Raw genomic sequence first — 25,663 nt, 5'->3', positions numbered from 1 at the left:
TAGCCTCATGTCCGGCTACTCCACACCCCAGTAGCCGCATAAAAAAAATTTGCATATAGATGTAATAAAGTTTTGTAAAAGACACCCGGGACGTGAGGATTGGCCCAAAAAAGGGCTATCCTCACATCCCATCCATCCACCTACCACCCCTTCTACCTTTATAGGTAGAATCGGGGTGGTAGGTTCCCTTTAAGATATTTTTATTTTAGAACCCATTTTATTACTTATAAATTACTGTATTTGAGAAATGACAACCACAAGGACAAGATGACAGACATTTTTTATTATTGACCTCGGCAATAATGTTCTTTGGCAGAGAAACCCTAACAATTAAAAACAACAACCAATGCTAAACTTTTAACAATCTGTACATTAAAACCATATGTAATAAACCCTGTAATCTGTAATAATGGCTCGTTGTCCAGTGTTCTGTTATCCTGTGCTAATTTACTCCAGTCCCTCGTTACTTATAGAGGTTTTCCAGCAATCGATTGCCGATCCTCGGTAGTGATTCTTGGCCAATCCCTTTTATATGAATAACATTAAGATGAACATAGAGAACATAGGAAATATAAAACAGAAAAAAAATATACACTACATAGCATACTAAGTATTTATAAACTTCTACACAAATAAGAAAATCCATAAAAACAGCAGATAGCGTCAGTACATTCATTATAACATCAGGGATATCACATAATCTCCTTAAAAGGTTAAAGGCCATCAAAATAAATTATACACTCCCATTACTGTATTTTAGTGTTCTGGAAAAGTTGTAACTAATGGCTTATGGTGTGCGCAGTGGATCATCAGCAGCTCTGTTATTAGATGAAGGTACATAAGGGTCATTTAAAAAAATGAAAATAAAAAATCTCCACTTATTCCAGTGCTACTTTATGTAAAACAACAAAGCTAACATTTCAGGATTGCGGCCCTTTAGCCAGTAATCTTAGATCCCCCACCCTTTTTGTATGTTCCCGGCTAGGAGGTAGATGGGACAGGTCTGGGAGTATGGATAAAATTTGCAGGATGTCTGTTCACAAAGTGTTTGTAAGGCACCTGGTAAAACCAAACTTATTCTCTACAGACATTCATTAAACAACCTGTATACAATGTATAAGTGTTATATAGTGTAGTATTGTACAACAGGAGAGTGATCGGCCTATGGGGTGCTACAGACAGGGAGATCTTGGTGACAATCATGTCCGTAACATACCGTACAAGTTACACTTGCTGATTGATGGGGGTCTCAGTGATGGGACCTCCACAAATCACAAGTATCCGTTGTAACCCAAGGTGAAGAGAGGAGCCAGTCACACATGTGCAGGCTGCTCTATACATCTCTATGGTGCTGAAGGAGATTGCCGTGTATGGCGCTCAGTCATCTCCATCAGCGCCATAGTTTGTCAATAGTTAGTCAATCTCCTAATCCATGGGGGTCCCATCAGTATCAGTCATTAAAGTACATTTATCAGCAGGATTCTATCATCAAGGATTGTAAACCAAGCAGATGGAGGTGTGTGCCCCCCTCTGTCAGGATCTGCTCTTCTTTTAGCTTCTTATGCCCAGGTTTTTACAGTAAAAAGGTTTTTAAAATTATGCTAATGAGTCTGAGGGGCTGCAGGCTCCATAGGAGTTAATGGAGCCTGGATTCACCTCCTCCCCCCTCCTACTAACAACCCTTAAAAGATGGTAAGTGGCTGAAGGGACCCCCAGTGATCATGTCCACCCATCGCAGCCCGGTTATCTCCATCACTCCAATAGAAGAGGATCTGTGTTACTGCCGCCAGACTACGCTGAGATACTATTACTTTCTTGTGCTGAAGTAAACAAAAAAAATGACAAATTATTAAAATATAAATTTAGAAATTCATTGAAATGTACGACGGAGTGGAGGTGTAACCCTGCATTGCTGTTAGTTCCCCCACAGGACCATGAAGTGACCATCAGGGGAGAAATCCAACAAATAAAAAAAAAACTGGAGATCTCCTTTACAGCTTCACGTTTGAACTGGATTCTTTCTAGGGAAAGAAATACAGATGTGACGTAGAGAGATGCGGTTCTGACCCGTAATACGTAAACGGCTTATACCTTGATGCTTTGGTTAGACATAAAGACTTGCATTCCCTGCAGTTCATAAAGTGCTTTCTAACCTAACATCCGGCCACTTGTATCGTGGCCTCTTCTATCAGTAGTAACAGTTTTTCGGGTTCTTTCCCCCCCACAAAGCTTCTAGATAAGGCTGCTGTGAGCTTCTGCCAAGCGTCGGATCAGGAACATTCGGTCTCGGCTTGCCTAAAACACCAACGACAAACCACAATAACAACACTACAGCACAAAACTTACCAAAATGATATTATACCAGTGTTGTGTAAATGTAAAGATTATAAGTAAACCAGTGCTTACCATGGCCAGCTGTTCCTGCAACTGCTCCACCACTTTCTTATGGGCTCCGGCCAGAGCGATGAAGTAGAACATGACCAAGCTGCAAAGAAAATAGAAGCATAGATTTTTCTTTACAAAGTATACAAGATTTTCCAATACATTGACTATTCAGCCATCATCATCCAATGCCTGTATCCTATGGCCACTGTTAGAATATAGCCGGAATGATTCATATTGATGCAATGTCCCATGACCACCAATAGATAGGTGGTCACCAGTGTCACAAGCCACACGACGTCATTAATAATAGGAGAGCAAGTGGTCCAGGGAGACAGGAGCAGGAAGACTGTAAGACACAGTGCCATGCGGAACCGGAAGCAGAATAATATTACTTTGCTGTATTCCACACCTATTACTGTAGAAGGACCTGTGGTCACATGACCCTACATGTACGGTCCTTCAAATCAGTAAGACTGATCGGTATATTGTATGCATTTATATGCTGATGTTGTGAGGCTGTTGGCCATGCACGGTGGCTCTCATCTACCATTGACAACAAAACAGCGTGGAGGACATTGTGGCATGAGGAGGCCAAGCAGTGACTTTCCCATGTGCACAAAAAGAGATGAGATAAGATTTCTGTAGCAGATTTACTGATATAACTTTTGAGTATGGTTTTACACACTCACCAGGTCACCATGAAAAACGGAACCGCAAACGACTCGGATGCAAGGACATAAATGGTCTTTTTCAGGCCATCGGGAAACTGATCCACAGTATGCGGTATAATCTCCCAGGAAGTGTTGTAGTTTATGAAGGGGCCACACGCTTTAGACGCCTGTACCCTGCGGGTGGAAACAAAGGCGTGAATCTTGTTCCGTGTTTCTGTTGCGATGTTAATGTGAAGGTAAGGTCCTACTTACTGAGCCATCCCAATACCCACAGGAACACAGGCAAGGATGAGGCCGATCAGTAAAATCACCAGGAAGAAGAACGTGGAACTGGAAGCTCGGAAAAGTCTACTAGGTGGTCGGCAGTTTTCCATCAAAGTAATCTATAAGGGAGCGGGGGTGATAACACAGAACAAATATAACTTTATTACATTAATTATAGTTTATAAAGAGGTTGTCCCATTTCACATTCTCTGGTTATGTCTGTAGGGAATCTCTCTGCCGGGACCCCAGCAAACATATGTGATGTTATTACCCCATCTGCTGCACCCCCACCAATAAAGGGAACCAGTCAGCAGAAATGAACCTAACAACTAATAGTATCTGGTCAAGCAGATCAATGTTTCCTTGATGGCCCAGTGTGGGGACATCATCCAGAAAATCTACTTTGAAGTGAGAGTTGAAATGGTTGTATAAAGTGACAGAGGGAGTTTAGTAATGAAGTCAAGCTCTCCCTGCCTCAGAACGGCTCCTCTGCTGGTATTTAGGATCCTGTATTCAGAAATATAACTCGCTCTCCAGGATTTAGTGCATGATATTCATCACAGCAGATCAGTATTCCAGATCAGTATTCTTTCTTGGGCCTGTGTGGTGGCATGTTCGAGAATATCTAGTTTGAAGTGAAATGTAAATTGGTTGCATAAAGTCAAGGAGGTGGAATATTTAGCACTGAAGTCAAGCTCTCCTGCCTCAGAAAACTTCTTCCACTATAATTGATGCCCTTGTATCCATGAGCATCAGTAAACGATTCTCCTGAATCTGGTGAATAATGTAACGGGTGGTTCTAAGGTAGGGCGTGCAGTGCTGAACTCTGCATCCCTGACTTAATACAACCAATTGACATCTTACTTCAAAGGTGATTTTCTAGACTATGCCACTTCACTGAGCCATGAAAGAATCATGATCTGGGAAGTATTGAGCCGCTTGATAACATACAGGTTATGGTTAATTTGATCTTCTGACAGGTTCCCTATAAAATCCAGATTAGAGTGATAGGTTAAGTGTCTTGAGATGTACTATAAAGAAAACATTTGGGACTTGACAAGTCTCTTTGTCATAGTATTACACCCATGTGAAATCTTCTAAAGCAGAGAATTCCTCTTACTGTACAATACATGGATCGCTGACAATCCTTAAAGGGGTTTTCCCACAAAAGAAAATTATCACATCTCAATCCCCAAGTGATCTTTACACAAAAAAGATCATTTTAACCCTTTACTTTACAATTTTACTCAGTTTTATTGCTGTTTTAGCTCTCCCTCAGCTGCTCAATGTAAAATCCCAGTGTGTGGGTGGCGCCTCTCTAAGCAGACACATTATGACCCATCTAGTTCTGTGGGGTGACAATGTGGTTACAGTATCAGGGTACAATGTATATATACAATTTCATCTGGCTTCTGACATTGTACTAGCACACTGACACATAGAAAGATGAGACAGATCAGAGATGCAAGAGATACTTGTTACACTGTGAGCTCTGCTACATCTCACAAATATGTGCTGGCCTCCCCCTTGCCCCAGATCACTTATCTGCTTATAGCTTGCAGTCTCTCTACCAGGATGTGATAAGTGAGTGTCTCTGAGCTCTGTGCAGGGGGCATGGCTATAGCCACAGAGCAGAGACAGGTTTGAGCCGCCATCTTGGATTTCTGTGTTAGATCAAGCAGGGTCGTGTCTAGGGGCAACGGAAATTCTGTACAGCAGGACTGATAGAGACAGGCTGGAATTATATCTGTGAAATGCTGCATTTTTGTTAACAACAGTGAATTAGAGAATGTGTTATTTTGTTATCCTGAGTACATATAACAAACTTGTCTTCGTGGAAATAATCCTTTAAGGTTTCTATAATGTTTTCATCATTTACCTTTTTTACATAAAATATTATGAAGTATTTTAGAGTTGCTATAGCGGGAAGTAGTGGGGAGTAGAAAGCTCCGATCCAGCAGATTGTCTGTCCGTACACAAGTTCCAGAACATTCTGAGGAATCTCAAATTCCTGCTGTCCCCACCACTGCACTGGTTTCCAGGACAAATAAGTCACCAGCAACCTAGACAATGGAGAACAACGGTCATTACTCCATGAGCTCAAGGAAGGGATATAACATGTTTGATGAATAGAGGCAGGACAGGGTCTGGAGACAACTGAAACAATCATAAATTAAAGGGGTTGACCAAATTTTTTATAGGCTCCCAAAACATGTAAAACTAATATAGAACCTCGGCCCTCGTCTCTGGTCCAGAATCACCACCGGACCCATCTCCGCTGGACACTTATATCCTTTATTACTTAATGTATATCCTCTATTATTTTTACACCACTTGGGGCACATAGAAAAAGTTCTGCCCTCTGACAACCCCTTTAATGGTACGTTAGTATCTGTGAAAGATCAGCTTATATAATAATTATTCATCTATTTAATACACAAAAAGATAAAAAAAAAAAAAAAAAAAAACTTACTTTCTTGGAAACTCTACCAATAGGATCACGGCCAAAATTATTAGAAAGTCAAAGATCATCAACTTGTACATTTCTTGTCCGACCCTTGTTTCCCAACACTGTACAAATATAAGAGAGATGGAGGAAGAGTGAAATAACCTCAACAAACGGTCACACGTAGTAATAAGCCCCTCAAGTAATAGGGTTGTCTTGTGTATAAGAATGACCTAAGAAGATCAGACACAGGGACTGGACTCCAGAAAGTTTTTATACAGATACAATATTAAAAATGAATATTAAAAGGGCATTGGTCACCAGATTTCACCCCATTCAACAACCCCCCCCCCCTCAGGTGAGGTATAAAATGTCCTTTCTAGAATTCCCTCTTTTACTTGAAATCTTGCTTACTTATCAATAAAAAAAAAAAACTTCCAAAGCCCTGTGAAAATGAGAGAAGGGTTATATTTTGCCTGAGATGAGTCAAGTTGAGAGGCTGCAGGGTTAAGGGGTGTGAAATAAGATGCTTCCATCTTTAGTTCTATAGCATCTAGTAACAAGCTGCTGGTGTCAAGTTAAAGAATCTCATCTTTCAGGTTCATTGATCTGTGTGCTACAGAACCAGAGATACAGACTGTTAAAAAAAATTGTTGGGAATTGGATATATCCAATTGTATCTTTGGGAGTAGATTTATCATAAGTGTCCCAGAGCAGAACTGTTTATAACATAAAAGCTGAGCTCTTATTGGTTTCCATGGGCAACTAGAACAGTTTTACCTCCGGCACTTCTGAGAAATCTCTCTTTGTCTCCAATTCTGTAGCTCACAGAACCATAAAGTCTGATGCAATCTGAAAGGTGATTCTTTTATATAGGATACCAAAAGCATGTTTCTAGGAATTTATAACCATATATACTGGCAACTGAAGTGACATTCCCCTTCCAGCCTCTAAATGTTACTCGTCTCAGGCAAAATATGACTCTTCTCTGCTCATTTTGCAGATTTTGGAAGAGTTTTTTTTTTTTTACAGGCAGGGTGAGATTTCATAGAAAAGAGTGCATTCTAGAATTCACAACATTTTATGCCCTACATCAGGGGCTGGTAGTTTAATGGGGTAAAATCTTCAGGTTTCCTTAAATCGCAGATGCGCAGCCCCTTGCTAATTCCAGCAGATGCAAAATAAACGTGCATGGATAGCGAATGCATTATTTTTATAAGTAAAAGAAAACCTACACATGATACAATTTAAGAATAACTTACCGGATAGACTTCATAGTTGTATTTGCAGTGCTTGCATTTCTCCTCTGAGCAGGAAGTGATTTTAGTCCATAAAGAGACAAGCAGTACCGCAATGCTGGCCAAGCGCACAAACACACACCTGCAACAGCCAAGATCAACACTTGTGAAGTCAGGAAATCATTTTTAGTTTTCAAACATATGTATATATATACATATACACACACACACATTGCATCTTACTTTAACTCTAGGGCAGTGATGGCAAACCTCTAAGAGAACAGGTGCCCAAACTTCAACCAAAACTCCTTATTTACCGTCGAGTGCCAACTTGACGATTTATACAGTAACTTATACTGCTCTCTTTTGTTCCGCAACAGTCAATTGTATCAGCCCCCTGAGGACACCAATACAGTTGAAAGTAGGTAGGCAAATTCAGACATCATTGTAGCATCTCTCCAGGGTCTCTCTGTACAGGAAGAATCATGGGGCCAGTAGTAGGACCTCCAAAAATATTCTGGCACTGTTCACACCTTCTTACTCTTCTTGCAGTTCCAATCAGTCATGGATACGTCACTTTAAAAGAGTGCCAAGAGCTGCATCTCATTTGTCTAGGGCTGCAGGAAGATTTAAGCCCTGTCTGGTGAACTTTGTCCTGGGGCGACATCCTGGGTGCCCACAGAAAGGTCCCTGAGTGCCACCTCTGGCACCCGTTCCATAGGTTCGCCATCACTGCTCTAGGGGTCATATGCAGCATTTGATGGATTTACTGATCTGTTACATTGTACAGGCAGTTCCCGGGTTACATAGAAGATAGGTTCCAAAAATTTTTTTTTGCCCCAGTGACAATTGTAGTTGCAAAATAAATTTTTTCCTGTAATTGGACCAAGAATTATCAATAAAGCTTCATTACAGACACCTTACAGCTGATCAGTGCAGTCTGGGACTATAGTAACATCTATAGAGCTATACCAGAGGTCACAGTGGGCAGAGGGGTCCGTCTGTAACTAGGGGTCGTCTGTAAGTCAGGTGTCGGTCTGTACTTAAAGGTAAAACTACTACTTAGGTAGTCAGGATTTTAACTATATACTCACTGCTCGGGTTCATCCTCAGTTACGGAACAAGTTTTCCTTATGCTTTGAAAGCAGGACAGCTAGAGAAAAACAAGGTTTAAAAGTATGCAAACTAGCGCCCGGCGCTCCTGTGCAAATGTCATGGGCTGTTTAGTGCTTTTTCATCTACTAATTATGCACGCCTCTGTCCTTTCCACTTACAGACACCCCCTACCACCCCTCTGCAGTTCTCGCTAAAGTAAGCCAGTAGATGGGGCTACTCGATAGGGATGAACAACACGCAAGACTTCCCGAGAGCTGGTAGGGAGTGTCTGTAAATGGAAAGGACGGAGGCGTGCATATTTAGGAGCCAGTGTTACTTGCACAGGAGTGTCCGGCGCCAATTAGCATATTTTTAAACGTAATTTTTCTGCATATTAAAGTCTAATGAAAAGTCTTGTTCTGCAATTGGGGGGTGAAGCCCGAGCAGTGAGTATATATAGTTTAAATCATGACTACCAAGTGGTAGTTTTCCTCTAAATAACAATGAAAGGCAATCATGTCAACGGATCGAGGAGTGCCAATCTGCCACATTTATGGCACAGTGTGACAGGTCATCAGGAAATCCACCATATACTGCAATACAGCTGTATGATGAGGAATGATCAGACCCCCTAGGGTTAAAGTACCCAAGGGGGTCTGTAACTACAGAAAAAAAAAAAAAATAACCCCCCTTCCCTATAACTGATCTATGGCTCTATGGTTGTTCCAGGTACTAAACCCTGTTACAGACAATATTGCCCAAATGTCAGAAATGCCATTTTGCAACATATTAGCATATATACTGTATAAGCCAACCCGAGTATAAGCAGAGGTACCTAATTTTAAAAAACTGGGAAAACCTATTGACTTGCATATAAGCCTAGGATGGGAAATACATTGGTCACAGCCTCCACCCAGTATAAATCTGACCAGCCCATATCCCCCAGTATATAGCCTGCGGAGCCCCTCCAGTATATAGCCTGCGGAGCCCCTCCAGTATATAGCCTGCGGAGCCCCTCCAGTATATAGGCAGCCCATCCCCCCGAGTATATAGGCAGCCCATCCCCCCCAATATATAGGCAGCCAATCCCCCCCCCCCCCCCCGAGTATGCAAAGCCTTTAATAAAAAAGATTACCACTGTAATAACCTCGGCTTATTCTCGAGTATACATGGTAATTTGGAATTAAAAGTACTCAAAAGGTTGTAAAGCCTCCAAAATGGTAGTAATAAAAGTCATATTTTCCATCTTGTCGGTACACAGCATGGAATATTAAATATCATAGCTAGGAGGTATAATTTGTTACGCAGAAAACAAGCCCTTACACAGCTCTGCATAGTTTGGGATTTTTGAAGATGGGGAGCGAAAAAATGGAAACTAAAAAGCTGCATCCTTAAGGGGTCAAAGAGATCTGTTCCTGTGTCATTTCCCCCTGCCTTTCTTCCTTATTTAAGCAGTTGGTGTAAATCAGCTTTCTTTCCTGTATCCACTGACAGCTGAGAGCTAAGGGGTCCTATTGACTTTACTCTTTACAGACAGTCCCAAGGCAGTTGTATCTCCATAGACAGCTGAACCATCAAGAGAAATAAGAATTATAAGAATGGAGAGAGATCATTATTAGCCTCCTTATCTGTCTGAAGTAGAGGGGCTCAGAAAGCTACTTTAGATACACTGCTCACTGCAGGAGAAAAAGCAGAAACAAGGCAAAGAGAAGCCTCTTCACTTTAAATATAACATCTCAAAATGCCTCTGACAATCAGAACCATGATGCACTGTGAGTAGATGAAGTTACTTACCTTATGAGAGTAAAGCGGATCTCAAAGGCTGGAGAATAGTCTTCATATCGCACAATATTCTCAAAGATGATTGGCGTGATAAAGTTGGCGATAGTGATAACTATAGATGGAAGATATTCTATCAGCAGACTCAGCCGGTCATCCTGCTGCATGCTCAACTAAAATATGGCAAGAAAAGCTTATATGTGAAATGAGTCATCTAACCATATTAAAAAGCAGCTTTAAAAGGTAGCATTGGGGCAGACTACATGGGGAAAAAATCCTGACCCCCCCCTTTGTAGCAAATCACTGGCCTCAGTGGTAATCACTATCCATAGCACTGGCCTCAACAGACACGTGTCCCTTGTATGTCCCTTGTATGTCTCGTGACCCGACTTATAGACAATGAATGCAGGTGACATTACTTCCCTTCACCAGACACTCACCGTGTTACTGTGCTCTTGTGAATAGACCGTAGCCAAGTAGATTGCATAGAAGCAGCCGCACAACACGCCGATGACAACAATATTCAGGAAGAACCTCAAGGAGTAGATTTTAATGGTTTCTCTTCGTATCCTCTTCTGCTTCTTGTGCCGCAGTCTCTCTTCTGCCAAATCAGTCTGAAAAGTATGTAAATACGTTTTCCAAGCTGTTAAATGGAAAACATGGCCTCATTTTGCTACCTTGTAAGGCAGCTCCCTTAATACCAAGTACGACTTACAAGAAGTCTAAGGCTACATTCACACGATGTATGCCCGCCGTACCGTAGTGCGGCGGACGGACATACATCAGCGCTGCGGAGAGGAGCAGGGGATGAGAGCTGCTCACCCCGCCCCTCTCCATAGGAAGATACAGCGCATGGTGCCGTATCACGGGAAAAGATAGACATGTCCTATCTTTCCCCGGGCTACGGAGCGGTACGGTGCCGCACGTGTGCTGCACCGTACCGCTCCCGTACAGGGCCGTGAGCCCATAGAAGTGTATGGGGGACGTATATCGGCCGTATATATACGTCCCCCATACATGTGTGTGAATGTAGCCTAACAGTGATGTGTCGTTCGCGGAAGAGTCGTTTTTTTTGCGTGAACAACGCAGATGGCTAACTTAACCACCCCCCTTTTCTCCAACACAATTGTATTAGCGAAAAACCGGCTCTTCTTAGCGAGCGGAGCCTAATGACCCAGCTCACTAAGAAGAGCAGGAATTCCCATCACTAAAGTCTAATAACATGATGTGGGGTTAAGCCAAACCAGTATATCTATTCCAGAAGGAACAGACTCCCAACTGTAGACAATGCTGTTTGACCTGGTTGGGTCTCCTCAGTACAGTGTAGGGAACTGATTTGGCTGGGGGAGACCAGTGTTGGATCACTGACCCGTCTGCTTCTCCGTCCCTCTTTAACCCCTTAACGCTCTGCGCCGTAGCTCTACGGCGCAGAGGTATAAGGGAAGTATGAAGAGGGCTCACGGGCTGAGTCCTCTTCATACAGAGGTGGGGGTTTTTGCATTTTGCACAAAACCCCCACCGCTAATAACCGCGGTCGGTGCTTGCACCGATCGCGGCTATTAACCCTCTAAACGCCGCCCGCAAAGTCGCGGGCGGCGTTTAAAAGACGGCGGCGCGCGGGCGCCGCCATCTTTTTTTCGATCGCCACGCCCCCGAACGTCATCGGGGGGCGGCGATCGGTTACCATGGTAGCCTCGGGTCTTCTCTTGACACGAGGCTACATGGTTTATGCAGGTTCGTTACAATGAGCCAGTGGCTCATTGTAATGTAAGACCTGCAAAAACGCCATATATTGCAATACTGTAGTATTGCAGTATATGGTAGGAGCGATCTGATCATCTAGGGTTATTGTACCCTAGATGGTCTAAAAAATAGTGAAAAAAAAAAGAAAAAAAAAAGTTTAAAAAATAAAAAAAATTAATAAAATATTAAAAGTTCAAATCACCCCCCTTTCCCTAGAACGGATATAAAACATAACAAACAGTAAAAATCACAGACATATTAGGTATCGCCGCGTCCAAAAATGCCCGATCTATCAAAATATAAAAACGGTTACGGCCGGCGGTGACCTCCGAGGCGGGAAATGGCGCCCAAATGTCCGAAATGCGACTTTTACACCTTTTTACATAACATAAAAAATGAAATAAAAAATGATCAAAATGTCGCACAGACCTCAAAATGGTAGCAATGAAAACGTCGCCTCATTTCGCAAAAAATGACCCCTCACACATTTCCGTGCGCCAAAGTATGAAAAAGTTATTAGCGTCAGAAGATGGCAAAAAATTTTTTTTCTTTTTTGTACACATTCGTTTAATTTTTGAAAATGTATTAAAACACAATAAAACCTATATAAATTTGGTATCACCGCGATCGCACCGAACCAAAGAATAAAGTAGGCATGTTATTTGGAGCGAAGAGTGAAAGTCGTAAAAACTGAGCCCACAAGAACGTGACGCACGTGTGGTTTTTTTTCAATTTTTCCACATTTGGAATTTTTTTTCAGCTTCGCAGTACACGGCATGTTAAAATAAATAACATTACGGGAAAGTAAAATTTGTTACGCATAAAATAAGCCCTCACACAGGTCTGTACACGGAAAAATGAAAAAGTTATGGATTTTTGAAGTTGGAGAGCGAGAAATGAGCCGGAAAACCCTCCGTCCTTAAGGGGTTAAAGGAATAGCAGTACATTTAGTGGCGGCATGGATTTATCTCATGATTGGTGGGATTCCCGACCAGACACTTATTACTTATACTGTACACACTCCCTTTAAACACTTCCTGGGAACAAGCTGGATCTACAGACCTATCATTGTGTCATGCATTAAGGTTTAGCAAACAATTGGTATTTACCCAGGAACAAGTGCACACACTGGCTTAACCCCTTAACAACCACTATTGTGCACTAAAGGGCCCTGTGCAAACGTTTTCACTACAGTTTTACATACATGCCCTGCACAAACGATCCATAATATGTGAAGCCATTGCCAGCTATCCCACACTGGGTGGAGCAGGGGGCCAGTTATCTAGAGTATATTAGACCGCCATAGTAGATGGAGCAGGGGTCAGTTATGTAGAGTATATTAGACCCCCACACTGGGTGGAGCAGGGGGCCAGTTATGTAGAGTATATTAGACCCCCATAGTAGATGGAGCAGGGGTCAGTTATGTAGAGTATATTAGACCCCCACACTGGGTGGAGCAGGGGGCCAGTTATCTAGAGTATATTAGACCCCCATAGTAGATGGAGCAGGGGTCAGTTATGTAGAGTATATTAGACCCCCACACTGGGTGGAGCAGGGGGGCAGTTATGTAGAGTATATTAGACCCCCATAGTAGATGGAGCAGGGGTCAGTTATGTAGAGTATATTAGACCCCCACACTGGGTGGAGCAGGGGGCCAGTTATGTAGAGTATATTACACCCCCATACTGGGTGGAGCAGGGGGTCAGTTATGTAGAGTATATTAGACCCCCATACTGGGTGGAGCAGGGGGCCAGTTATCTAGAGTATATTAGACCCTCACACTGGATGGATCAGGGGGCCAGTTATCTAGAGTATATTAGACCCCCATAGTAGATGGAGCAGGGGTCAGTTATGTAGAGTATATTAGACCCTCACACTGTATGGAGCAGGGGGCCAGTTATCTAGAGTATATTAGACCCTCACACTGGATGGAGCAGGGGGCCAGTTATCTAGAGTATATTAGACCAGGTTTGGTCTGCGAATATTATAAGTATTTTTCTCTGCCCCTTTCAGACAGCTGTATATGTTAGTACAGCTATAGGAGTACACAGCATGGTAGGATGAGCACAAACTTGTATCACCAGCCGAAAAAAGACGGACATGCTCTTTCAGCGTAGGTACTGCCCAGCAGCACATCTCATTATGGAGAGGGGAGGGATGAGCAGCGCTAAGCTCTCTAACCAAACGCATGCTACACCCCAAAACACACTAAATGCAGTGTATCAATAAAAAAAAACTCATTTTGTGTTCCTACACCGAACCTGCGGTAACACGGGCTGGAGCTGCACACTGTGTATGGGCAATTACTGGTCTCAGCATTGACCTCCACAACATACACTCCATGCCACTGCCGAGATCAGTCAGATCTAGTCTAGTAAGCTATCGGCACCACCAGGGATATCAATGTGCCGCTTCCCTACAGTAGTGAAATGGTTAAATTATTTTCCAGGCAGTGCTCCAATAAGGGAACAACTTAGATTTCTGGAAACAATCCATGTCAAATTTTGCAAAGAATTCAAGACTGTGTCCGTGTGTAGCTCACCTTAAACTCATGGAGCAGACTGCTGTGCTTCAGACGGGCGTAGTACTGGTCCTTAATACAGAAATCCCAGCCAGCAAATATTTTATTACAGAAGCTCTGCAATCGCTGTTCATCATTTACAAGGCTGCGCTTAAAGCCTCCTACTGCCCTGAAAGACAGACAAAAAAAACCCCAAAAAACTATTAACGTGACAAATTTATATAGGTAGCATCATGTATCTACAGCAGGTGCCGCACCTCAAGCCTGGCTATAGTAGCCCTATGGCTGTGCACAGTATGTTATACAGAGGGTTAGGTCTACAAAACAGTCCAGAAAATATGGAACATGGATCTTAGGCTCAGCTGTCGTAACGCCTTTAGAAGTCGAAGATGAGCTGAACATATACCCCGTTTCCCCTAAATTAGGACATCCCCCGAAAATAAGAACTAGTACAATATTGTTCAAGCTTAGAAATATAAAGCCTCCCCTGAAAATTAGACCTAGCGGCCATCATACATTAGTATTAGTAGATCATTTAGACACTGGAAGAGGTTGGGTCAAGAATTCATGGGATAAATCACTGACTGTTACAAGGGACAAGAAGAGGGCATTTAGGAAAGTGCTAAACATGAGATTTGGGCCAATGATTCTAATATAAATGGAGCATGAAATAAGTTTGGAGAGTTATAAGGATGTTAGAGAGGTTGATTTTTTTGTTCAACAATAAATGTGAGTTCTTGCTCATGGAAAAATAATACATCCCCATCAAATAAATCTAGTGCCTCTTTAGGAGCAAAAATTAATATAAGGCACAGTCTTATTTTGGGAAAAACACGATACAACCCACCCTCCATACAGCAAGTTGTGTGTCAGATTTTAATGTAAAAAAAAATGATTTGATTTTTCAGGTGTTAATGAAGTGATAACTAGCCCGACTACCTTTTTACAATCCAGAAAATGCTTAGCAGCAGGTAGACGATGGTGACCAGCACATAGGCCAGAGGTAGACTATAATTAAAATTGTAAACTGTGACCGAGTCTATGGTGTAAAATCCATAGAAGAGATACGTCATTTCCAGGAAACCCTGAAAGAAAAGAATATTGTCAGAATTAATTATTGATATCCAACAGTACATGTTAAAGTGTCAATCTCTCACACCCATGGGGACACCCCTGGACAATCAAAGTCATGGCTAGTTGCTAAGACGTTAATATGCCGTATTGGCTGTTCGTCAGCAAATTCGACAATAAGTCCGGGTCGCGTGAAGTTTGGGTCCACTCATCTCTAGTAGTTACTTAGCTCTGCACTAAGAGTATGCTGTGCATGCGCAGCCACTATCCATTCAACTCTATGAGAGGAATAATCATATAGTCTCATTTTCGACACTCACATAGTGTTGAATAGAGAGCGTCTGCACATACTAGGTATACTTTCAATTCAGTCCGGCTATGAGAAGGTTCTCATTGGACCTCTTTTCCTGGGTGCACACCCCAGATATGCATCCATAATCTATTTAGACATCTGCCTTATGCTATAGTTTAAATGGGAGACAACTGTATAGTGAACCTGTCATCAGAATAGTCATTTTTAGCTGGTGACAAGTTCCAATAGCCTATGTTATGCTGATTTTAAAATAGTCTGTCAGCATTCTGAATCATTTCAGAAGTATAATCTCATAGACTGTAAGCTCTTGTGAACAGGGCCCTCACTCTAATGTCTTATTTTATTTTTATATGTTCCCCAAAATCTGTGAAGACACAGACTGCAACTGTGCCTCCCCAGGACTAACCATACCGGGCTTCCTGCCAGCAAGGTGATGCGATTTATACTTTTATAAAGTACTGCAATGATGCAACTTAAAAATTAGCATAGTCTAGGCTATTGGAACCTTGTCACCAGCTAAATATCACATTCCTGGTGATAGGCGCATTCGAAGGCAGCCAACCATAAAATGAAACTGTTAGTGACCTGTGAACAACCTATGTTATTGACTCGTCACACATTAAAAATGAAGGTCCTCCGATGTCCAGAAGTAGACACCTACCGTTCCTGAGAGCAGGTCCACAATATTTGTGTAGAAATATTTCAGTGTTGGGTTGGGCTGTGCGTATTTGGAACATACAGAGTCTGTAATTGGGAACAGAAACATTAGGACAATTATTCTTGGACCAAGCCTATGAAGTAAAATAATAGGGTTAAATAGGTTGTCTTTTTTGGTACCAATCTTTTTACTAAGGTGCCAAGAAAAAGGGATCTTGTGTAGTCTGATCTCAAGAGAGTATGAGGAATTCAGACCTGAGTGCACTAGTCTTATCTTAAGGAAAGGCAAAGTATGGACGGTACATCTGAGGCATTTATACACAGGGGCCACAAGGACAGACAAGGTAAACAAGGACCCCCTACTCTTGTGATGTGTTAGGGTCTGACCACTGACTTGCATTGCCCAAGTACTGGAAAGCCCCTTTCATCAATAAACAAAGTATGTATAAAACAGACCCAAAATATGTCTTACCTACAGTAGAAGACACGACCTCTGTGCTGTTGAAAACTTCCAGTTTAGAAATGATAAGAGGCAGGGTAGTAAAACAGAACAGCAAAAGGAAAATCACAAAATTCAGTAGCACCACAAATCTCAGAAATGAGAAGTAAGACCCAATGCCTGTACCAAATTTCCCTGAAAGTAAAAAAAATAAAAAAAATTTAAAAAAAAGGGTTACAAAAAAACTTTATTATTTATATTGTGGTGATTTACTGCATAGGTCAGGAGTGGGGATCATTAAGCTATAGTGTTACTGTCTCCCCCTCCCCAATGCACTCTCTCTCTGTATGTGCGCTCTCTCTTACACAGCTGTCATTGCTGTCAGGTGTGACTATCAACTTGCAGACTGGATTCCTCTTACGTCTTGTTACCCGAGGCAAAGATACAAGCCATAAAGACGCCACTAACAATTACATACCCTCAATATCGTGAATATTGGACCTCCATAGCCACAGATTCTTTAGTAAGGCAGAAGTCTCGTCTTTCACTTTCCTGCCAAGGTTTCTGGTGTTCACTTTTAACTGGTTAAAGCCCGTGGTGCTCTGGAAAGTCTGCGCCTGTTTAACCCTAGAGAAGATAAATGTCACCCAAATTAATATTATAATGTAATAAATAATTGTTGTAAATAATAGCCAAGAAACAACATTATTAATATTAAAATATAAATTAAGTATTGTTTAAAATTCTTTATATTAATTTCCATACGTGAATATTTCTCAGATGCCACGTGAGCCTGTATCATACAATTGTTAGAGTTGTTGCACAAACCGAAAAAGACCTACAAAAGGTTTTGTGACCGCGCTGAACTCACAATGAATCACTGTCACACACAAAGCGCAAATTTAAGGTCAAGTTGCAAGTCAGAGAACAATGGACGCTGAGGGCGATGTGGAATAATGGACTGTCTGTTCTAATGAGAACAAGTGATCTACATATGACACCACATAGTGGTAGCATCCTATAGATATGTGGGGCTTTACCTTCCTCCTATGTACTATGGATGTGTGTGTATATCAAGCACTAAATAAAGGAGCAGATCCTTGGCTTTTTTTTTTTTTTTTTTTTTAAGGGGGAAAGTTTTTCGCTGGCATTAGCCATAAGCGTAGATGAGTCAAATGTGAACAACCTTCAGTAAAGTGGAATTGTGGACTGCATATAAAGTAAAACTAATTCAAAAGCAGTATTGGGGTTAGATCCTCATTGATCCAATTCTTCCCTGACACCCTATAAGTATCAACCGCAGTGTAATAACCTTAATTCCTTTTTCTCCTGCATACTAATAGCCAGTTCCCGTGGAAGAGTAGTGAGGTCGGTCTCCACAGACTCCTGCTGGCTGAGCCCCCGGGACAGGGATCGCCCCCGCCAGCTGCTTTTCCTTGACTCCATGGTCCCATAGTTTGATGGTCTCCTCCGCACCAGGGACTGGTAACTGGGTAACTCCTGTAAGAATTGATTCACCATGCTTCCATCTGGGAGGAAAACATCTGAAAGAGAAGAAAGGATTCTGCAGGTTATTTTACTTGTTTTACCATTATTATATTTATAATAGTCTGTTATATTTGCATTGTAGGGGGTCTCCGCACAAATCATCTGTTTGGCCTGTTATAAACACAGGGCACAGAGCGGGAAGCAGTTGACTCCATGTTCCATGAAGTAGAAAAAATATGTAACTACAGCCAATGTTCCCAAGAACACAGATCATTCAACCATCAATTATAGTTCCTGGACACCCCCTTTAATGGCAAACAAGGACTAGAAAGAACTGGAACATTAGGAGATGTGATTGGGGTTGTCCACTTTCAGAAAATATATGATATGGTTTCCAATTTCCCAAAATACATTCTGCACTAATTCCCCAGTTTTCTAGATCTCTGCTTGCTGTCCTTCTACAGAAAGCAGGACTTGTAACAAGTGGGGGTCTCATGCTATAGAACATATCCTGTGGACAGGTAATAAATTGCTCTTTTGGGACATTCCCATTAACAATTGAGTAAGTTTTCTTATTACTTTTTCTGTTTTTCACACCAGCAGGATTCCGCACTTCTAGTAAAAATCCCGGAGAAACATTCTTCAATGTGAATGGAAACTTGCTCCAACTTGTCAGAATCGCCCTGAGTCAGTAATACGAGTTCCAGTGAGTGGTGAGGACTACACTACGGTTCATTCTTATGACACGCTGGTCCGGAAGCTACATCACTACATAATTAATAAGAGCTGCAGCAACGCGACAAAATTTATTGAGATCGCTGTGACAAGCTGACAAAAATAAGTTTTTTTTATTTTTATGGATCCGACATTTTGGGATGCAGAAGTTTATGATTTGGTTTGTTTGTTGTTATGTGGGTTCTGTTACAGTGGTGCATAACTGACTCTCAGAGGCTCCCAGATATCTAAATAGCCAATTGGCACCCTTTCATGGCGTCACAGGGAGAGCTGGTCAGATCCAAGATGGCTGCACCCATGCAAAGTCGTCATTTAAGTGCTATTGCTTTCAACCACGGCACCTCAACGGTTAAAATATATTAGGGCACCCATGATGTTTGAACACCTTGTAGAGTACAGAAACAAGCCAAAAAGATGGATTAAAATCTAAACAAAAAAAAATCAAGTAGGTAACAACAAAAACAATGTGATACCTAAAACTGGCCTAATTCTGGGAACTAGAAAGCACAGAAGGACACGGCTCCGGTTACAGTAAAGCAATACGCTGTGAAAATATGACATTGTTTACCTAGCGACTTGTCACAGAATCTGACCTTCGTGCAATGCACTGCGATCCCATTGTGAATGTGAAATAATGTAACTTCTGTGCCAAAACCATTGTCCACAACTATGATAGACAGGAGACGCAGGCGGAGGTCAATAGTGTAGGGATGGCTGCGAGAAGCTCCGAAATGTTCCCCCAGGCACCCAGTGTTCAGCTTGTAGGGGAGAGGTGTGAAATTGACAGTCAAAAGGTTTTTACAAATTTTCTATATACTCGTGTATAAGCCGAGTTTTTCAGCACAAAAAATGTGCTGAAAAACCTAATCTCGGCTTATACACGAGTTAATTTAAAAAAAAAAAAAACATGAGTTAATAAAAAAAAAAAAAAATTAATACTCACCCTCCGGCTCCCGGTCCTCGGCGGCGGCTCCTGGTCCTTGGCGGCAGCTCCCGATCCTCTGCGGCGGCTTCTCTCTTCGATCTTCACGTGCCGGCAGTCGCGTCTATGCGACTTGCCGGCGGGCGCACAATATGATGTAGCGGTGTCGCCGCTGATGACGTCATCAGCGGCGACACCGCCGCATCGCACGGTGCGCCCGCTGGCAAGTCGCATGGACGTGACTGCCGGCACGTGAAGATCGAAGAGAGAAGCCGCCACAATGGATCGGGAGCTGCCGCCGAGGACCGGGAGCCGCCACCCAGGACCAGGAGCCGCCGCCGAGGACCGGGAGCCGCCACTTCAATTCAAAGGTGAGTATCGTCGGAGGGTGAGTATTAAGTTTATTTTATTATACTGAGGGCAGGCTGTATACTTCATGGGGGCAGGCTGTATACTTCATGGGGGCAGGCTGTATACTTCATGGGGGCAGGCTGTATACTTCATGGGGGCAGGCTGTATACTTCATGGGGGCAGGCTGTATACTTCATGGGGGCAGGCTGTATACTTCATGGGGGCAGGCTGTATACTTCATGGGGGCAGGCTGATTGTATACTTCTTGGGACAGGCTGTATACTACAGGGTGCTAGCTGGCTGTATACTACACCCTCGGCTTATACTCGAGTCAATAGGTTTTCCAATTTTTTGTGGTAAAATTAGGGGTCTCGGCTTATACTCGGGTCGGCTTATACTCGAGTATATACGGTAACAACATTCCAGCATGTAACAGGCTCCTGTCACTTACCAGGAAGTAATACCAGCGCCGAGCCAGACCACTGTGACCCGGACATACAGAGAAGGATGAGGAGGCACAGCCATACCCCCGGGCCAGCACACAGCGAATTTGCATAAGCAATTTTTTTTTTTTTTGCAAAATTCCAGTAATTATATAACAATAGTTTGACTAAAGGGGACAAAGTCACAGGACATTTACCCAACATGTCATAACACTTTTTATTCAAGTTCTGAGATCTTGTTAATCCTCCTTCTCCTTGTAATTTGAGAATTAGGGTGATGTCACACATGGCGTTTTTAGGCCGTTTTTAATTAGTGCGTTTTCAGATCGTAAATTTAATTGCGCAAATTCAGAAAACCTGACAAAAACACATGTGTTTTTAAAAACGGACAAGTTTTTTACGATCTGAAAACGCACTAACTAAAACGGCCTAAAAACGCCATGTGTGACATTACCCTTAGCTGATCCGATTTTATGCAGCTGGGTAGATCTCAGTAGAGCTCCTCCAGGCTTAGGGGCCTCTGGCTATCACATGCTCCCCAAAGCCCTCTTCCCAGCATCTGGGGGCATGTACCGTATTTTCCGGACTACAAGGCGCATATAAAAGCCTTGGATTTCCTTGGAAATCCAAAGTGCGCCTTATAGTCCGGTGCGCCCTATGTATGGCGCAGGGCAGCGGACCATACTTACATAGGTCCCCGCTACCGGAGACAGCAGATCTCCAGCGGGAACTGCAGACCACGCGGCACGAACAACTTCTGCCGCGTCGGTCTGCAGTTCCCGCTGGAGATCTGCTGTCTCCGGTAGCGGGGACCTATGTAAGTATGGTCCGCTGCCCTCCTCCACCTCCCCCTCACCTTCCCCGCGTCTCGTCGGGTCTCGTCTTCGGGTCGCGTCTCTTCTCGTCGGGTCTCTGCTCCGCCCCCGGACCTCCGCCACGCCCCCGGACCCTGCGCCTTATAGTCCGATGCGCCTTATATATGGAATTATTACATATATAAGGCGCATCAGACTGATGCGCCTTATATTCCGGTGCGCCTAATGGCCCGGAAAATACGGTAATAGCCAAAGCCCCTAAAGCCCGTAGGGGCTCTGGTGATGCCCCCTGAAGCTTCATATCTTTAGAATCTCACTGCTGGGATCGACCCTTTAACTCCTATCTACAGACAGCATGTTATAGAGCAGCTGCATAGATTGTACATAGTGTCCTCTCTGCAGGCGGCATGTTATAGAGCAGGAAGAGCTGAGTAGATTGTAAATTAAATCGTGTCCTATCTACAAACAGCATGTTATAGAGCAGGAGGAGCAGAACAGATTGTACAGTGTCCTATCTGCAGGCAGCATGTTATAGAGCAGCATATATAGATTGTACATAGAGTCCTCTCTGCAGGCGGCATGTTATAGAGCAGGAGGAGCTGAGCAGAGTGAGATACAAGTTTGTGGGAGAAGTTTGTTTATTTATTAGAATCCTTGTGGGCGGTCCTGTGCTGTGATTGACAGCACTCCACATATCACTGTGTATGCCGAGATCGCTGTCAGATGCTGAGGCCATCATCATTACCACCATCTAGTCATGAATGTGCTGCTATGTACAGAATGGGCAAAGTAATTTAAATGCAATTGGCAACTAAGTCGGCAGCAGTTAAACAGTTAATACGCAAGCTCTGTGCCAGCGCCGGTTCTGCATTCAGTACCTGAACACATTTATAAAATTTTAACGCTGCTGATAAGAGATAAGATCTCACAGAAAAAAACGCACCATCAAGACTGTCTGCAATATTAAGTGTATTTCAGATTGAAATGTGAAGAAAATATATAAAATTAATCGCTGAAAAATAAAACGTTCTGCTCTCGTCCAGAGGCTGCGGATATTCTTCACAACATCAGAGACGATCCGGCTCATCCACCTGATGTGTGCGATTTCCCAGTGGGTAGAGGATAACCACCGGATAGACGGGAGCGGCGCCATATGTGTTATTGTACAGGATAAAATTTTACAAAATAAAAATAAAATACAAAAACACAAAGTGGAAAATTGTCCTTGGATCATCAAGTATAAAGTTGGGTCACACAAATACAATAATATTTGGAGATATGAAACTTCCAGGTATCATATTCTAGCACAAATATAGCTATTCTAATCCCTGGCAGGTCTATCCAGCCCCAAAAAGGACACCGGGAAAGGAGAATGTTAAAGGGATTTTCCCGCTAATGACATTTATCCCCTTATACACAGGTAGTTACTATCTGGATGGCACACGGTGATCTCCGGGCATGTTGTGGTCTGAACCTTCTCCAAGTTCCAAAAGAGATGGATTATCGGAGAGGTTCTGGGTTACTACAACATTACAATGCGCCTTAAACCTATTGAATTTGCCTAATCCATTATTTGTCTGTGTGCACTGAGTCATGGCACGTACGTCTGAACAGCTCGGATACAATATATCCCGCACAAAAGAGCCGATAAGGGTTGTCCAGAAGTTCACGGTTAATATCCGCCAGAAACCTTATGAACACAAGAGTCCAGTGGGCGGTCCCATTCAATGATCCATTACACTCACAAGGGTCCGGCACCCCAAACTGCGGCACATTTATCCCTTTCTATACTTTCACAGCAGATTGTAATGGAGGGGTGGTTACCCTTTAAAAGTGGTGTGCGCCAAAAATTATGTGTCCCCTGTTCTAGAATGCACAGAGCTCAGTGACTGGATCCCTGTCATAATCTGAGCCTCCAATTTGTTGTTTCCTATGCACATCAAAGGGAAGCAGAGATTTTGAGGCACATCATAATTAAAAAAAAAAAAAAACACTTTGTGAATCACAGTCAGGCTGAATTCACACTGACATATGCGCACGTGGCTACGACCAGGTGGGCATACATCCGGCGCCATGGAGAGGAGGAGACGCACAACCCATAACATGGGGAAAGATAGGACATGTCCTATTGCTCCATGTGGCCATTGCCGTCTATGAGGGACGTCCTCAGGGCTAAACCTAATTCGTACAGGCGTTTCTGTTAATAAAAATAATAATTCCTTTATTTATATAGCGCACACAGATTACGCAGCGCTGCACAAAGTTTGCCAAATTGGTCCCTGTTCCCATGGGGCTCACAATCTAATCAACCTACCAGTATGTTTTGGAGTGTGGGAGAAAACCGAAGGACCCGGGGAAAACCCACGCGAACACTGCGATAACATACAAACTCTTTGCAGATGCTGACCTGGGTGGGACTTGAACCCAGGTCCTCAGCGCTGCAAGGCTGTAGTGATAACCACTGAGCCACCGTGCTGCCCCGTGTGATATCTGTGTTGTATGTTTTGTATCCGCATCAGTTTTTATTTTTACCTCCGTTTTTTATTCATTTTTTTTTTTAAACCGCAAAAATAAAAAACTGAAGACCTTCTAATATATTTTGAGCCCATCCCAGGGCTAAAAAAGAGGACTGCAAACGCATGTCATCCGTGTACCCTCTTTTTTTTGCAGATCCATTGACTTCTTTGGAGGTCCACGGTCCGCACGTGAGATAAAAAGTAGTGCACGTTGCAATTTTTAAATCAGTGAAAAAAAACAGACCCATAAAAATCAATGGGTCAGTATGCAAATAAAAAAAACAAATGATAGCGTACTGATGTTAAAAACGCCCGTCTGAATGAACTCACTTCCTGGAGCGAGCTACGGATTGGCGCCACACTCTACCCCATGCAATATAAATTTAGTATTTTTTTTTGGGTGGGTTCTCTATACAGCGCCTTACACCTGTACAGACATTGGGGGACATTTACTACGGCATTTCCGTCTGTTTTGTGGCGCTCTCACCGCATGTTCCGTTCTCTGACCTATCTATTAGCTGGCGCCGCCAGAAAAAAATGACCTTTTTCCGCCTGCTCCGACTCGTCTCCGAAAAGGGGTGTGGCTCTTTCCGAGAGCAGGTCGGTAACACAGCCAATGCAGACACCGACACTTTATGCAAATGTCCCCCCCATTGGGTGTGAAGAGACACTATTTTTAAATGTCAGGACCTGATAACTGCACTGCAACTGCATAGCTGTCCCCCACTTTGCTGCAGGTGGTGCTGCCTGAGGCAAGAGGCTCAACTCGCCTCATGGCTAGTGCACCCCTGGGTACAATGAAGAAATATGATGCATGTCCATAGCTTCATCAATGCCAAAACCGTGTGGACACAGAAATACAAGGAGGAGTCTCATCATCCAACATCGCAGGTCAGTAAGTACCTTTACCATCCGCTTCCACATTATGTCGTTTTATACATTTCTATTCTGGTGTTACCACCTGGGAGGTGTGTCCGTGCACAGTGTAGAAGTGTCCAACCACAGACACCCCTTAAACTGGCCACTCCCACTTGCCAAATTTTTATATAAACATTGCAAAGAGAGTAATGAGAGATGTTCTGTAGTGTTATTTCAATTATTTACTAAAACAGTCAAGACAAGGGGCAGTCACACAAGTTACAATGGATAGAAGTTACATTTGGGGTCCATCTTGGCCCCACATGAATGCCCGTCACTGTGATATGGCAGCGATATGACACGCTCGCCGGTGGTCAGACAGGCTCGCCGGTGGTCAGACACGGGCACTATCATGTCCTGCTCCAGAGGTTGTGATGATGGATGAAGAATAAATATGTAAGTGATATGAGATATGAGACAGTGATGGGCATCTGATGAACCCCTTTAAAAACTCATTCAAACAAAGCAGCAACAATGACAAGTTTTCTATTTGTTAAAAAAATAGAAATATAAACAAGAAAAAGTACAAGTGTGAACAGAGCGCAACAGAGACGCAATGGTTCGGCCGCGGCCTCCGCTCCGTGCACGTAGCGCTCAGGTAAGTGCACAGTGCATGGGTATAGAGACATGTGACGTGACGAGGAGGTCACTTACCGTTATCCGCCTCTGCGGCCATGGTGCCCGGCGCCGCTCTGACCCAGACTCCACAGCCAGTGCCACACACCCGGGCAGCGCGTCCAGCCCCGCCCCCGCCACTCAGCTCCGCCTCACGCCACCGGTACCATAGAAATCAGCGGGGAGGTCTTCCTTTTCGGCAGTGGGGTGATTGGTTAGGAGGGCTCCGGGGGCGTGT

At 43.2% G+C, this 25,663-nt stretch overlaps 2 protein-coding genes across 3 annotated transcripts in view; one reads left to right on the top strand and one right to left on the bottom strand.

The window, feature by feature from the left end:
• Positions 1–263: 263 nt before the first annotated feature.
• TMC7 (transmembrane channel like 7) lies at positions 264–25,663 on the bottom strand. Of its 2 annotated transcripts, none has more exons than XM_072120625.1 (16): positions 25,465–25,663; positions 17,935–18,166; positions 17,101–17,249; positions 16,656–16,817; positions 16,188–16,270; positions 15,082–15,227; positions 14,164–14,311; positions 10,319–10,492; positions 9,894–10,051; positions 7,029–7,146; positions 5,794–5,891; positions 5,200–5,383; positions 3,309–3,439; positions 3,075–3,230; positions 2,407–2,485; positions 264–2,328 (listed from the first exon to the last, which is right to left on the bottom strand). In XM_072120625.1, the coding sequence occupies exons 1-16, from the start codon at positions 25,484–25,486 to the stop codon at positions 2,296–2,298; spliced, it is 2,073 nt and encodes a 690-aa protein (XP_071976726.1). In that variant the 5' UTR covers positions 25,487–25,663; the 3' UTR covers positions 264–2,295. The 2 variants fall into 2 exon arrangements, with proteins under 2 accessions (XP_071976726.1, XP_071976725.1); XM_072120624.1 differs by having other exon boundaries at positions 264–2,295; positions 25,465–25,661.
• TMC5 (transmembrane channel like 5) overlaps positions 24,765–25,663 on the top strand; it is a 118,632-nt gene continuing 117,733 nt past the window's right edge. The window contains exon 1 of the mRNA XM_072120618.1: positions 24,765–24,783. The gene's annotated coding sequence lies outside the window, so the exon portion shown is untranslated. The remainder of the gene's footprint in view (positions 24,784–25,663) is intronic.

Source organism: Engystomops pustulosus, chromosome 8, assembly GCF_040894005.1.
Source record: "Engystomops pustulosus chromosome 8, aEngPut4.maternal, whole genome shotgun sequence".
Taxonomy (NCBI): domain Eukaryota; kingdom Metazoa; phylum Chordata; class Amphibia; order Anura; family Leptodactylidae; genus Engystomops; species Engystomops pustulosus.
This window is presented reverse-complemented; position numbering and strand designations above follow the sequence as displayed.

What these genes read in the sequence shown, in the direction of transcription:
- TMC7 (XM_072120624.1), bottom strand. Translation starts at nt 25,486, where the DNA reads ATGGCCGCAGAGGCGGATAACG. An exon ending in CACAAGAGCACAGTAACACG is followed by an intron (nt 10,052 to 10,318) that starts GTGAGTGTCTGG and finishes GCCATATTTTAG; the next exon opens with TTGAGCATGCAGCAGGATGA. An exon ending in ACAACTATGAAGTCTATCCG is followed by an intron (nt 5,892 to 7,028) that starts GTAAGTTATTCT and finishes ATATTTGTACAG; the next exon opens with TGTTGGGAAACAAGGGTCGG.